This window comes from Somniosus microcephalus, chromosome 16 (genome assembly GCF_052327205.1).
Source record: "Somniosus microcephalus isolate GS21.2 chromosome 16, FLI_Smic_1.0, whole genome shotgun sequence".
NCBI classification, from domain to species: domain Eukaryota; kingdom Metazoa; phylum Chordata; class Chondrichthyes; order Squaliformes; family Somniosidae; genus Somniosus; species Somniosus microcephalus.
The window spans coordinates 84826515-84841188 of record NC_141002.1 but is presented as its reverse complement, the minus strand read 5'-3'; the positions used below and the strand labels follow the sequence as shown (position 1 = coordinate 84841188).

The 14674-nt window shown below is 40.2% G+C and overlaps 1 protein-coding gene across 1 annotated transcript in view; it reads right to left on the bottom strand.

Annotated features, from left to right (window-relative positions):
* The window catches only part of arid2 (AT-rich interactive domain 2), a 145806-nt gene extending 136147 nt beyond the window's left edge, over positions 1-9659 (bottom strand). Inside the window, exons 1-3 of the mRNA XM_086009391.1 lie at positions 7987-9659; positions 7791-7884; positions 7061-7158 (exon numbers count right to left, since the gene is read on the bottom strand). Coding sequence (XP_085865517.1) covers positions 7061-7158; positions 7791-7884; positions 7987-8090 — 296 coding nt within the window. The 5' untranslated portion in view covers positions 8091-9659. The remainder of the gene's footprint in view (positions 1-7060; positions 7159-7790; positions 7885-7986) is intronic.
* Positions 9660-14674: the final 5015 nt, after the last annotated feature.

Here is a 14674-nt window from a genome sequence, read left to right as displayed (position 1 = left end):
TAGCCTCCGGATAAACCAAAGTTTCCTGTACCTGCTGCTTCCCACTCTTCAGTTAATTTCTTACCAATTCCCAGATTTTACAGGAAACTTTGGTTTATTTGGTGGAAAAGCAACGAAAAGAAAAAAAAACTAACGAAACGGCTCCTGATTTTTGCCGGTGGCTCAAGCATTCCGGACAGTTAACCTCCGGATAAACCAAAGTTTCCTGTAAAATCTGGGAATTGGTAAGAAATTAACTGAAGAGTGGGAAGCAGCAGGTACAGGAAACTTTGGTTTATCCGGAGGCTAACTGTCCGGAATGCTCGAGCCACCGGCAAAAATCAGGAGCCGTTTTGTTAGGTTTTTTTTCTTTTCGTTGCTTTTTTTTCCACCAGTCAGGCTCTGCAAGGTCTCGCTGAAGCTGTTGCTAAGCTACAGAGACGCTTGCAAGGTACGGCCGACTGTTTAGAAGCTAAGCAACAGGGTTTGTTGCCAGATACGGAGCTCAAAATCTCCGTATGTTTCAACATTAGCGCTGGTTTGTCCGGCAGTTTTGATGGGATGGCAACTGCTCGGTCCCGTATAGCACAAAGTTTCCTGTACCTTGAATCCCCACCACTTTAAGCTCATGTAGTAGCCTTTAATGCAGACCTCTGTCAAAGGCTTTTTAGAAGTTTAAGTCAAGACCTGATCTTCCCCTCTTGCCGATTATTTACTAGATTAGCGTCAGCCGTGGCTCAGTTGGTAGCACTCTCGCCGGAGTCAGAATGTTGTGGGTTCAAGTCCCACTCCAGAGACTTGAGCACACAAATCTAGGTTGACACTCCAGTACAGTACTGAGGGAGTGCTGTACTATCAGAGGTACCATCTTTCAGATGAGACGTTAAACCGAGGCCCTGTCTGCTCTCTCGGGTAGATGTAAAAGATCCTGTCGCACTATTTCGAAGAAGAGCAGGTGAGTTACCCCGGTGTCCTGACCAATATTTATCCCTCAATCAACGTCACTAAAAACAGATTATCTGGTCTTTATCATATTGCTGTTTATGGGAGCTTGCTGTGCACAAATTGGCTGCCGCAACAATTACAACAGTGACTACACTTCAAAAAGTACTTCTGGCTATAAAGCATTTTGGGACGTCCTGAGACCATGCAAGGCGCTTTATAAATGCAAGTCTTTCTTTTATCATGCAAGTGACAGGAATTGTTTCCATTATTTTACCCACTGCTAATGTGAGGCAGTAGTTGCCCAGGTCTGTTTAGTTGATCATTTTGCAACAGCCACCATGTTAGGCTGTTTCTAATCTAGCAGGACATCCCTTGTTTTTCATATCCCTCATAGTGACTACCCCACATGTAAAATCTCATTTCTTGTCTCTTTTAGCACATTATAAATACTACCCATCCCGTAGGATTTGATTGTTAAATGTAATAAAAAATTAGAATCCAACTGCTTCAGAGCCTCCGAACCAGTTTAAAGTTCTCATATCTATTTGGTTCCCATTGTTTCCACCTTCAGGTGGAACAGAGGGACAAATCTAAGCAATTAACTTCTTCAGTTGCCATCAATGAGGCTTCATGATTAGCCATAGGAGGACGACCTCCATGAAATGACTTAGTCCATCAGTTTTTCCAATGTTGAAGAAAATTGTTCCACCTGAACAATTTGTTGAGAATGTTGTCAAGCCCAACTGATCACTAGCACTGTGATTATAATTAAGGCTGCTTTCAGTGAGGATACAACTCTACTAGGCTGTCTGACAAGTTGATTTTAAGGGGGGGGATAATCAGTGTTGGTCCAAATCACTCAATCAACTCCCACACTAATTAATCTCAAGTAAGTGGCACAGGATTTGAAAAATTAAAAGTCCTCCCCAAACAAAATCTCACCAACAAATTCAACACCCAACCAGTGAAGGATTTTGCTAAGTGGATGCACGGATAAGCCACTCCCTTGTACAGAGCAATCAATGTCAGGTTAGGTTTGTTATCCGATTATACTGCTTATATCTTGCCTATTTGCCTTCTATAAGTGAATGACAAATTTGAAAACTGCTATTTGCGTATATGTATAAATCATTTTTTTAATACAAAGTTCTTTTTTTCCATGTAACAATCCACTGCATTTCATGCATGTAGGTGAAATATTATGGATGTAATCAGTATTAGCTATAAATTGACAGGGGCACTGCAGCCTGATAGGCTCATTAAAATGTACAGATATATTTAATTAGATGTTTCTTTGCCACAGTTAGCTATCTTTATCTGAGCATGTCCTTTTGAATGTTCGCACGTTCCTATGAATATAAATAACTCCATTGCACTGCTTATTGCAAACACTGAAGAACTGATGTTGGATTTTCTGCTATATCCTTTCATTCATTTGCTCCCGGAAACAATCCAACATTTATGAAGGAAGTGAGTTGTCAAACTTTACACAGCTTTATTCACCAAGTTTCAGTTAACTGTGTGCATTTGTAATATTCTCTAATTTCTAACAAATATCACACAAAAGTTGAGTACCATAAAACAAAATGCATGGAATTGCAGAACATTTGCTTATACTGCAGCTATGAATTACTTAGTGATAACCTACCAAAGTCAAACCACCATATAAATTATGATATTAAGCAGTGTAACAATGACACTGAAAAATTGCCTAAAATGTCTCAAAGTTCAATTGTTGCATATAATTTTTAAAGCTTTATGGCATGCTTCCATTCTTAGGCCATGCAATATTTAGTGACCATTCCACACATTTTCATCCAAGACATCAAAATAATTACTAAAATACAATTTGATCCTCTTTACAAATTCAAAGGGACAGCACTTGCTGTATGAATCGGTGTTTTATCATGGCTGATATTTATTTCAGTGTAAGAAATCTCTAATGTTGAAAGTGTTGCAGCTAACTTGCAATATCTTTTTTCAATTACCTGGAATTTAGAAGGCTAAGGGGTGATTTGATTGAAGTTTTCAAGATATTAAGGGGAACAGATAGGGTAGATAGAGAGAAAATATTTCCGCTGGTTGGTAAGTCTAGGACTAGGGGGCATAGTTTAAAAATTAGAGCCAGACCTTTCGGGAGTGAAATTAGGAAACACTTCTACACACAAAGGGTGGTAGACGTTTAGAACTCTCTTCCGTAAACAGCAATTGATGCTAGATCAATTGTTAATTTTAAATCTGAGATTGATAGATTTTTGTTAACCAAAGGTATTAAGGGATATGGGGCAAAGGCAGGTATATGGAGTTAGGTCACAGACCAGCCATGATCTCATACGTTGTGTTTCACATTATGTGTTTTTATTGTAATTTATAGTAAACAAAAGGAAAACTATACTTTCTCTTTAACTGACTAAAAATAACTCTGACCATGCCTATCCTGCATTATTATGTGTATATAACCTAAATAGAATGAGACAAGTCCTCTTCAGACAAATTTAGATAATGATATATTTGGTGACAATTATTTAATCCTGTGTACAACATCTGATACAGGTATAACAACAGAAAATGCTGGAAAAACTCAGCAGGTCAGGCAACATCCGTGGAGAGAAATTTGAGTTGACGTTTCGGGTCGAACCCTTCTTCAAAAGTTTTGAAGAAGGGTTTGACCCGAAACGTCAACTCAAATTTCTCTCCACGGATGTTGCCTGACCTGCTGAATTTTTCCAGCATTTTCTGTTGTTATTTCGGATTTCCAACATCTGCAGTATTTTGCTACCATCTGATGCAGGTCAATTGACTGCTTTGATCAGTAAGCTTCCTGTCCTAAAACACTTTTTGCAATGCTCAGTTCTAGTTCTGAAATGCAAAACTGTTAATATTAAAACATTCTGGTTCTGGTGAAAGGTCATCGACCTGAAACGGTATCTATTTCTCTCTCCACAGATGCTGCCTGACCTGCTGAGTATTTGCAGCATTTTCTGTTTTTACTTCAGATTTCCAGCATCCACAGTACTTTGCTTTAGTATTAAAACATTATTTGTTTGCAGCATATACCCAAAAATATTGTGCGGATTGCATGGTGTCCATGTGACTTTTACAACTCTAGAGTACAGAAAGGAACTCGGTATTAAAGTTTGATCCACATGGTTTATGAGCAATTTGGAAATTAGTTATACATGACATACTGCGCTAGATTAGGATCAACATCCATTTGAATATCCTTGCCCATGAGTTGTCACACACATCTGTCTGGAGACAGGGTGAAGGGCTGTCAATGTACAAAAGCTGCTGTTAATGCAACACATCAACTGTGCAACAAAATTAGCTACAAAGTCTACAATTGTACTATATCTTTTGTCAATTTTCTAGGTACTGTATTTACAAAATATATAGACAGGATTTGAAATATTTTTGTAACATTTTGGCAAATGAAATATTATCAGCTCCATCAAACTGTTGAGGAGATAGCACATTTGTCAGAAATACAAACACTTGCTAGGGTAAGACAGTTTAAACCAAGCATAAACTATGCAAATCAGATGCTCTAGGGGAGTACAGCTACTAATATTCTCCCATCAAAAGTAGTTGTCAGAAACTGGTTTAAAGCTTTACCATCCTTTTATGTTGATTTCCATAATGCTGCTTTTAGAGTGATGAAAAACATATTAAGCAGACACTTCACTTTCTCAAATGCTAGATTCAGTGTAAATGTTACTCTTAAATGACAGCATTTTTTTTTTTTTTTAAAGTGGGATATTTGGCATCCTTCTCTGGAAGTCCAAGATTTACCGTACAAAAAAAATGCTTTGCAAAAAATCATTTATTTTAACCAGGAGGCAAAAAAGCTTTCTGTTGCTTAAGCTTTCTTTTGAGTCTGATAATTACAATTCATGTCAGGGAAAATGCCATCCTGCAGTTTTAAAATTGAGGAAAGACCTTGCTTACTAAAAGAAATTTAGACAGTACAAACAAAAGATTGTATTTAAGATTTCTCTCAATACTGTAAATGGGGTTGTCATATGAAAATTTAATTAAATAGGATGATTTAGTATTGTACCACTGTGTTCCAATCTTCTTTTACTGTGTTAAGCACACATTATATTTATTGTTAATCACTACTGCTTGCCTTTGCTGAAAACCTACTGCATTCTAATTTTTAATTGGTCTTTTCCATCAATTTTAAGTCACACTCATCATCCAGCTGGGAACTAAAGGTTGGCACTGCAACCAAAACATTAAGATTTCTATTTGCACCTCATAAACATGTAATCGGTATTTATTTTATGTGACCTTCCAGTAAAGATATTTTGATTAAATATTGCAATTTTGAATTACCGTTCACCAATCTACAGTAAAGTATTTAGTATTTTTCAGGTACTCTTAAAAGAATGTGTGTCTGTGGTGAACATCTACCACGTTTACAAATTAAATCTGATAAAGTATGTGAAAATGTACACAACACAGTTAAAAGACTTAGTGAAAAATATTTAGCTTATGTTTCTATAACTGCACAAAAATGTGAACTGTTTTTATAGAATAATCACAAATACTAAAATTTAAATGAGGAAAATATCGCAATAACCATTGCAACAAAAGTGGCATACCTAATTTAACGCATTCTTCCTAAATCATCTGGAGACGTCAAACAACTGGGAACAAGTCAGATCTTAAAACATAGCTTGTATACAAGAATATCATAGCCCTAATGTTCTGCGCATGCTATTGGACATTTAGAAAAATGTGGTACTTCAATAGGTGATCACCACATCTTTAATTTTAATAACAATCATGTCTGCATTGTGAATGCTCAAATTCATTTTAGTGATAGTCCCTGCTGTATTATTCAAATATTACTAAACTAGGCATAAGTATTATCATACCAAGTTACCCAAAAGTATCCAGATAAATCAAGTTGAAGCAAGCTTAATTTCTTGAATTCAACAGATACACCTTTGCTAGAGCTTTAATACACTATCTTATAAATGAACTAAAATAATTCTAATTGTACCTTAACCTGGCGATTTTAAACACTAACTTGCGCAATCACCACAAAATTTTTGCACATCTTGCCTAAAACATATCAATGTCAAGTTTTATTTCGAACCAGTTAATGTGTATGACACCGTTGAATGGAACGAATATTTAAATGACAGCTGTCCAACAGGGTACAAACCTGACTACTTCCGAATCCGAGTACTTCCAAAGTACAACACCTATGAATCGCCCACTTGCGCCTTAAAACAGAACTTGCCTCCTTTTCCCCATTCTCATCCACAAACTGCTCATCAATTCTAATGTCCAATGAAAAATCTCCAAGATACTTGGCCATAAAACTGTGACTGATCTGTGAGTCTATTGTTGAATAACTTCACTTCTGTAATTTTGAAAGACAGAGCAATCAGCAGCAGCCCATTGTCATACAAGAGGAAAATAAAAATATTGGGACAAAGAAAGCCCAACATACTGAATATGCCTGTACATTTTCAATCATTTTACAAAATATAGCCCTTTACACAAAAATGACTGCACTTAAGAGTTCAAAAGTAAAATTTGAAATTAGCAAGAACTAATAAGCCACACACTACACCAAGCATCGTTGTGGAAATATTTCTGAAAAAGTTTATTTTGGATTTAAAAATTGAAAACAATTACTTAAAGAACAGTGCCGCAATATCACATGGACACTTTATAAATTTCAGTTTTGCACCAAAATTGACCAACACAAAACACCTGCGATTTTTTGTTTAAACAATTATGCTACCTACTTCCTTCCACATGTAGTGTCTGTACTGGCTGTAGAACGCCTCAACTGTAAACTGTTATCATGAAAGTGGGTCACACACCTGTACAGTATTTTGAACTGCACGTTCAATAAATTTTACCAACTCTCCAAAATACCTGAACCCAAAGCGAATCCACAGTTTAGGCAACACACAATTTCAAAGTCCTAAACAACACTGTTACATCGTCATTTAAAAAAAATGTTATAATAAATCTATCATCACACTTTTAAGAGCAAAATAACGAGGAAAGTTTGCAATTGTAGTAGTATTTTCAGCTCTTGAAATCCCTTGTCCCAACTCTTACCAAATAGCAAGTATTAAATTTAACGAATATACAAGATAAATCTTACCGTAAGTAATACTGTTTTAAGGCAAACGCTGCATTAGGACAACCTTTTGGAAAGTTTAACTCTTCTGTTATCTCTGACCATTTGTTCTTGTCGGTTACCTGTAACAAAAACAATAATCCTTATTAATATGCACACACACATTATTAGTATCAGAATAAACCATCTGTTCCTTTACCCACTTTGACAACACGATCTGCGCTATTTTAAAGAAGCCAGCAGCACCAGCGAGCTCCTAAAGCGAAAAAAAAACTTAAGTACTTTCCTTGTTTCATCGGACGACAAAACGATGAAAATGTTATTATTTTCTCCGTCCTAACCATCCTATGGGCCTATATGAGGCCTACAATTTTCCCCTGAACCACGAAGCCTGCCATAGCCAAGAAGACGGCAGTCCGTTTCAGACGAGCAAAATAGGCACACAAATGGTGCGAGCCGGTCCCCTGAAGAGCATTTCCTACCCCAGGCACACTCACGATTATCGATGTTAAACATGCCCGCTAATTTTGACTTGGCTGAAGTGCACGCAGTGCAAAGGCAGGCAAGCAGCAGCTCAGCACAACACCAGGCCAGCCACACACACAAACACACATCTAAACAACTGCCATTTACAGCTCACTGCCACACAACATTTTCCCTCGAAAAAACAACAGGTTTTCCAAAAAGAAAGGAGTGAAGATCAACACTTCTTACAACCGAGAGAGGAGGGGGAGAAAATGCCACAAATATTCACCTTGGCGAATCCACCTAGACTGGTGACTCTGGTGTAGAGAGCGTGAAGATCCAGCTCCTTTCCACCCACGATTGGGATCTTTTTAAAAGGCGTCCTGCAAACGGAGAAAGAATAATTAAGACCCCCGAACCTCTTCGGGAAAGTGCCGCGGCTTTCCCTGACAAAGTTTTATCCCCCCTCCTCCTCCTTTTCTTACCCTCTGTTCTGATGAAACTGCCGCAGTTCCTCCAAGAACGCTTGCCTTTTTCTCCGCGGGTCTGAAGGCTGCATTTTTCCCGTCGAATTTGCCATCTTTCTCATTGTTGTTGTTGTTATGGTGTGTGTGTTTAAAAAAAACCCGAAAGAAAAATAAACCTCCTCAAAAACTTATTCAATATCTACACGAGACCCGGTGTCCCATTCCGCCGCGGCTCACTCATTGATGAAGCGAGTGCGAAAGTTTAAGAGGAGGGGGGTGAAAAAGAAAGAGAAAAAAAAGAGAAAAAGAGTAACGACTCGCTTAGGTCTTTCGATCTCCCTTTAAACCCAATGAAAAGAGAGAGAAAAAAATAATCCAAAAAAGAAACTTACATCTTGTTCTCTATTGTGTGTTATTGTTGTGGTTTTTTAAATGTGTATATATTTTGGTGTAAAGATCTTGGTGTTGCTGCTGTTTTTTTTTGACGGTGTTACACGGGGCTGCAGTGTTGTGAGCGGCTCCGTGCACTCACTCAGCTTAATATGAACACAGAAAGAGGAGAGAAAAAAAACACACGCACACACAAGAGAGAAAGACACAAGAAAAAAAACCCAGTGGTGGTGCTGGAGCTGGTGCGCGGCGGCGGCCGAGGCACCAAAACAGCAGCGGCTCGAACCTCCCTCCGAGAAGCGAAACAATAGCGCCTCGTCTCAACAAAAACCGGCCACCACAGCCTGGGCCCCGGGAGGGGGGTTGCTCCTATTCGACCATTACACGACACCCCTCCCCCCCCCTCGCTCGCGCTCTCTCTCTCTCGTTCGCTCTCCTCCACAGGCCGAGCTCTCCTCACACAAAATGGCGGCGCCCAGCAATCCTGCTGCTTCGCGACCAGCGAGGAGGGGGAATCGCAGTGGTTATTTTTTTTAAATTTACTTCTTTTTTCCATCTATTATCATGTTCCTTTTCGAAATATGAAGACAAGCGACCGCTTTATTTATTTTTTTAAATGTGCTGATTTTATTTTAAGGACTCGAACATTGTGTTTTTTTGGAGGGTTTAAAAACCGAACGACGGAAGAAGGGAAAAACCGCCTCTTCTCCCACACCAAACAAACAGCGAGAGAGAGTCGTCTTTCCATCAGGTTGAAACGCGGTTTTTCCCCTTCTACCGTCGTGTTCGGTTTTAGGGAGAGAGAGCGAGAGAATGAGGGAAAACACGTTTTAAAAATTGGCAAGAAGGAGTTCGTCGATACTTTCTCATAAGTTTAGTCGCTGCTTTCGCGTCGAGTTGCTGATCTTGAAAGGGAATCCCAGGCAGTTGTCATCACACCAGTCGATGCTGCTCGCTCGCAAAAGGAAGGGGGTATCCCAGCTCCAGTGGGTTTTATTTATTGTGTGTAGGTCAATAGTTGAATAATTCAAGTCGCATATATAAGTCAAAATGAGTAATTATCACTGTTAAAACCTCTGAAATAGCAACGACCTTGTGTTTAGAGTTTGGCGATGCTCCAATTTCTACTGTCATATATGACTATAAAATAATATGGTTTTTCCTAATTGTGAAGTCCGCAATTGTTTTATGGTATTGTGGTTGTTAACTTTCATTTATGAGTGGGTTGCATCTTCATTCGATACTATTAACGCAGATTTAACTATGCTAGTAACAACAACCCGCATTTATATAGCGCCTTTAACGTAGTAAAACGTCCCAAGCCATTCACAGGAGAGAGATTATCAAACAAAATTTGATACACGAGATATTAGGACAGGTGACTAAAAGCTTGGGCAAAGCTTAATATTAAACCAGAGTCTGAACTTTTAGATCATGGTGTTTTTGTACTTGGAGATACATATTTTGTATGAAGCATTAAAGTTTTGAAAATACAAGTCTTTTGGTGATGCAGGTTGTTATGTTTTTGCTTTACTAGCACATATCATCTCAAGATTTTGGTGAAACGTAATGAGGCATAAAGTCATCAAAAATATTTTAAAATTGTACCAGTGATTATAAATTTCCTAAATTGAAGTGAAATTTAAAATATGTCAAAGCATTGGAGATGCAGAAGAAACTTGCCAAGATTATACCAGGGATGAAAGACTTCAGTCAAGTGGAGAAACTAGAGATGCTGGGATTGTTCTCTTCAGAGTTCAGACAGTTAAAGGGAGATTTAACACGGGTGTTCAAAATTATGAAGGGTTTCGATAGAGTAGATAGGGAGAAACTTTTTCCACTGGCAGGAAGGTTGATAACCAGCGAGCACAGATTTAAGATAATTGGCAAAAGAACCAGATGGGGAGATGAGAAGTTTTTTGATGCAGCGAGTTATGATCTGGAATTCACTACCTGAAAGGGTGGTGGAGGAAGCAGATTCAATAGTAATTTTCAAAGAGAATTGGATATATACTTGAAAAGGAAAAATTTGCAGGGCTGTGGAGAAAGAGGAGCGGAGTGAAACTAATTGAATAGCTCTTTCAAAGAGCCGGCACAAGCACAATGGGCCAAATGGCCTCCTTCAACAGAAAAACACCCCAAGGTGCTTCAGAGGTGTAAACAGACAAAAATAGATGCCGATCAAAAGGATGAGATATTCAAAGGGGATACCAAAAGCTTGGTCAAAGAGGTGGGTTTTAAGACAGGCCTTAAAGGAAGAGACAAAGAGGGGAGGGGTTTAGGAAACAAATTCCGCAGCATGGGACTGAGGCACGGCCACCAAAGTGGGATAAACGGGGGGGGGGGGGGTGAATGCACAAAAAGTCAGTCAGGAGAGTGGAGATTTTAAGGGATGTAGGGCTAGAGTAGCTTACAGAGATAGTGAGGCGGCAATGCCTTGAAGGGATTTAAACACAAGGATGAGAATTTTAAATTGGAGGTATTGGGGGACAGTGAGCCAATGTTGGTCGCTAATGACAATAGGGATGGGTGAGCAGGACTTGGTGCAGGATAGGATATAGGAAGCAGAGTTTTGGATGAGCTGAAGTTTAAGAGCCTGGTGGACAGAAGACCGTTCACAAGAGCATTGTTGGGTCTGGTGGTGACAAATGGATGGCTAAGTTTTTCAGCAGCACGTGTGCTGAGGCCAGGGCAAAGGCGGGTGATGTTAGAGGTGGAAGTAGGCAGTCTTTGTAATGGAGAGAATATGGGGTCAGAAGCTCACCTCAGGATCACATAGGAGGTTGAGGTTGTGAACAGTCTGGTTCAACATGTGACAGTGGTTGGGAATGGGGATGGCATGAGTAGCAAACTATGGAGTTTGTGACAGGAGCCGAAGACAATACCTTAGGTCTTCCCAAGGCTTAATTGGAGGAAATTGCATCTCCTCCAAGACTGGGTGTTAGACAAGCAATCTAACCACACAGGCAGTGTTTGGCTGGGGGGAGGGGTGGGGTGATGGCAGGGGAGTCAAGAAAGGTGATAGAGAGGTAGTGCTGGATGATTCACTGTACATGTGAAGCTGACCCCATGTCTTTGGATGATGTCGCCAGGGGGCAATATGTAGATGAGGAAGGGGAGGGGGCCAAGGATAGATCTTTGGGTGACTCCAGAGGTAACGGTGCTGGGCTGAAAAGAGAAGCCATTGCTGGAGATGCTGTGGCTATGATTGGTTCGAAAGGCGTGAAACCAAGCAAAAACAGTCTTACTGAGCTGAATAATGGAGGAGAGATGTTGATGGAGGATGGTGTGGTCGTCTGTGTCAAAGGCTGCAGAGAGGACAAGGAGGGTAAATGCATTAAGGTCACACTCAAAGCATCATTTATGACTTTAACTAGGGTTATTTTAGTGTTGTGGCTGAGCTAGAAACCTGATTGAAGACATTCAAGCATGAAGTTGCAGGAAAAATGGGCATGGATTTGGGAGGTGATGCATTCACCGACTTTGGAAATGAAAGGGAGGTTTGCGATGGGGCGGTAGTTTGCAAGGACATTGCAAGGGTGAGTTTTTGTGATGGGGATAATGGCTTAATACAATTATGTATAAGGAAGTCACCTACAGTAATCTACAAAAGTGATTAAATGATAAATTAATTTGTTTTTGAAACTTGTGAACTGCACTGTACTTTGAAATGATGTTTTTAAGGGTGCATTTATACTGTGAATATAGTGTCGGTGTTAAGCGGTTTCCACACCTGCAGAGAGTTCTTCCACCCGGGCAATTCGGAACAATAAGTAGCGAAGTCCTCCAGCCAACCTATCCAGTGGTTAGCTAAGCCATACAGACCGTGAAGGTCGTAGGTCCCAATCTTCAACCTGCTTTGAGGTAGCTGATCGTGGCCACGGTGATGTTACACCTTTTTTTAAGCAGGAGAAAATCACTCTGGACTGCAATCTAGTGACCTCTGCTGGAAGTGTGCATATGTAGACTTTGGATGAGAACCCCTTCCACACTTGTAAAGTTTGCCAACATTTACTGTCAATACACACACATGAATAATGCCCACTTGGGTGAGGTACTGAAGGGTAACTGGTGCCCGTGGAACTGTACTGTACTGCAGCAAGGAGTCAACGTCTTCAGGAATCATGGGGAGGAAATTTGAGTAAGAAAAGCTCATTTCTAAATTCTAAATTTAAAAGTCTTGAAAAAGGAGTTTATTATGTTACTTAATTATCATAAAAATCCTGTGTAGAGGCACTGCATGTTTATTCACTGAGTTCATTTACTAAGTTACTGCTTTCAAATATGCTGTTAGGAACAGGGGCACAGTGAATACCAGTTGTTCAGTTGCTTTCCCATGAGAGAGAGAGAGAGAGAGAGAATTAGTGGATAAGTCACCTGGTGGGCTAATCTAATTTCACTTCCAGCAGCTGGCATAAAGGTAGCATTGGCAGATGCCTGCCTTTTCAACAAGGGACGGATCCCCTGGACTACATTTTAAATTTTTTTTAACATTTCTCCCCTTTTTTTAAAAAACTAATTCTCACACGTTTATCATGTCTTAGCTTAGATAGTGAGTGGCAGCAGACTGTTCCATGGTGGGGGCGTCACGGCTGAGGCTAGTCCTTTTGTCATCTCGTGTTCACTCGGGTACTTGTAGGGGTTACTGTATAGCAAAGCAAAATAAGAAACCCTAGGCAGATTTCCCCCCACCAACCCAGAGGCGCTGAGTCCATCGTACAGGCTTGTCCCAGCAGATTCTGGAGGTCAAATCTGGATGGTCTGTGGTCTAATGGCTCAGTCATTCACTGTCTTTAACTAGCTGAGCTGCAAGGGTAGTCTTTTAAAATGGCTTACTCAACTCATGGGGTTGTCTTCTAGGTTTCCTTAAGTTAATTGTGAGTGATGGCCAGAAAGATAAAGTTTGTGTTTATGGACCACTAGTACTGCACATTTTGCATTAATTCAACTTGAAAAGTCCTGTTTTTAAAAAAAACAAACTATAACTCTCCCTCCAATCAGCTGTGTACATGGCAAATTATAAACTCTTAGATTCTTTTTGGAGCAACTTTTAATTAAGTAACTTCTTTTAAAAATTGAATAGCTCTACTGAAGTTACTTTTCAGAAACTGGACATCTAGCTTAGTAATTTAAAGATAAATCAAGGTGACTCAGATTTTGTAACATCATTTCCCCTGTGGTGCTTATGAGTTATTTAGCCTGGTGGTAGGCATTAATTGCCCCCGTGGTAGGTTAAAAACGATACCAAAAATGCATGGCATACACTGAGCATTGTCTACTCGTTGTCTGCACAGAGTGGAATAAAACAGAGTGCACTTAAACAGAGTGTTTTATTTGGGAATTTGGAAAGAGTGGGAATTCGGAGAAGAGGAGGAAGGAGTTGTTTCTTTTTGCCTAGACTACTTGTAGTGCTTTGTGTTACAGGTAGATATTTAATTTCAGTATACCCAGAACTTAATTTAGAGCAAGTAAGTAGTCAAGAAACTGCACTGTAAACTAAGTTACTTAAATACAAATATAATTCCATTTAACTAAATAACAAGGTCATATAGGGATGGCAGTGCAGGTGGTGTGCCGCAACTGCAGCATGTGGGAGTTTATGGAGAGCATTGTGATCCTGGACAACCACGTTTGCAGCAGGTGCCTGCATCTTGATGAACTTCAGCTCAGAGTTGTTGAGCTGGATTCTGAGGTACAGACATTGCGGGGCATCAGGGAGGGGAGAGTTACCTGGACACTTTGATCCAGGAGGCAGTCACACCCCTTAGATTAGATAGTGGTGCAGGTTTGGTTAGTGGTCAGGGACAGGAGAGTGTGACTGCAGCTCAGGCAGGTAAGGGCACCCCAGGTGCAGTGCTGGAGGAGCCTCAGCTTTTGCCCTTGTCCAACAGGTATGAGGTTTTTGCTGCCTGTGTGGATGAGGGGAAAAGCCTTCAGGATGGATGAGCAAGCTGACCATGGTGCAGGAGGCCATTCAAGTTGGGGGAGTGAAAGAGAATGTAGTTGTGGTAGGGGACAGTATAGTCGGGATAGATGCTGTTCTATGCAGCCGTGACCAAGAGTTCTGAAGGTTGTGTTGTCTGCCTGGTGCCAGGGTTAAAGACATCTCCTCGCGGCTCGAGAAGAACTTGGAGTGGGAGGGAGAGGATCCAGTTGTCGTGGTCCACATAGGAACCAACGACATAGGTAGAATTTGGAATGAGGTTCTGCTGAGGGAGTTTGAGGAGCTAGGACCCAAATTAAAAAGCAGAACCTCAAAGGTAATAATCTCTGGATTGTTACCTGAGCCACGTACAAATTGGCATGGGGACAAACA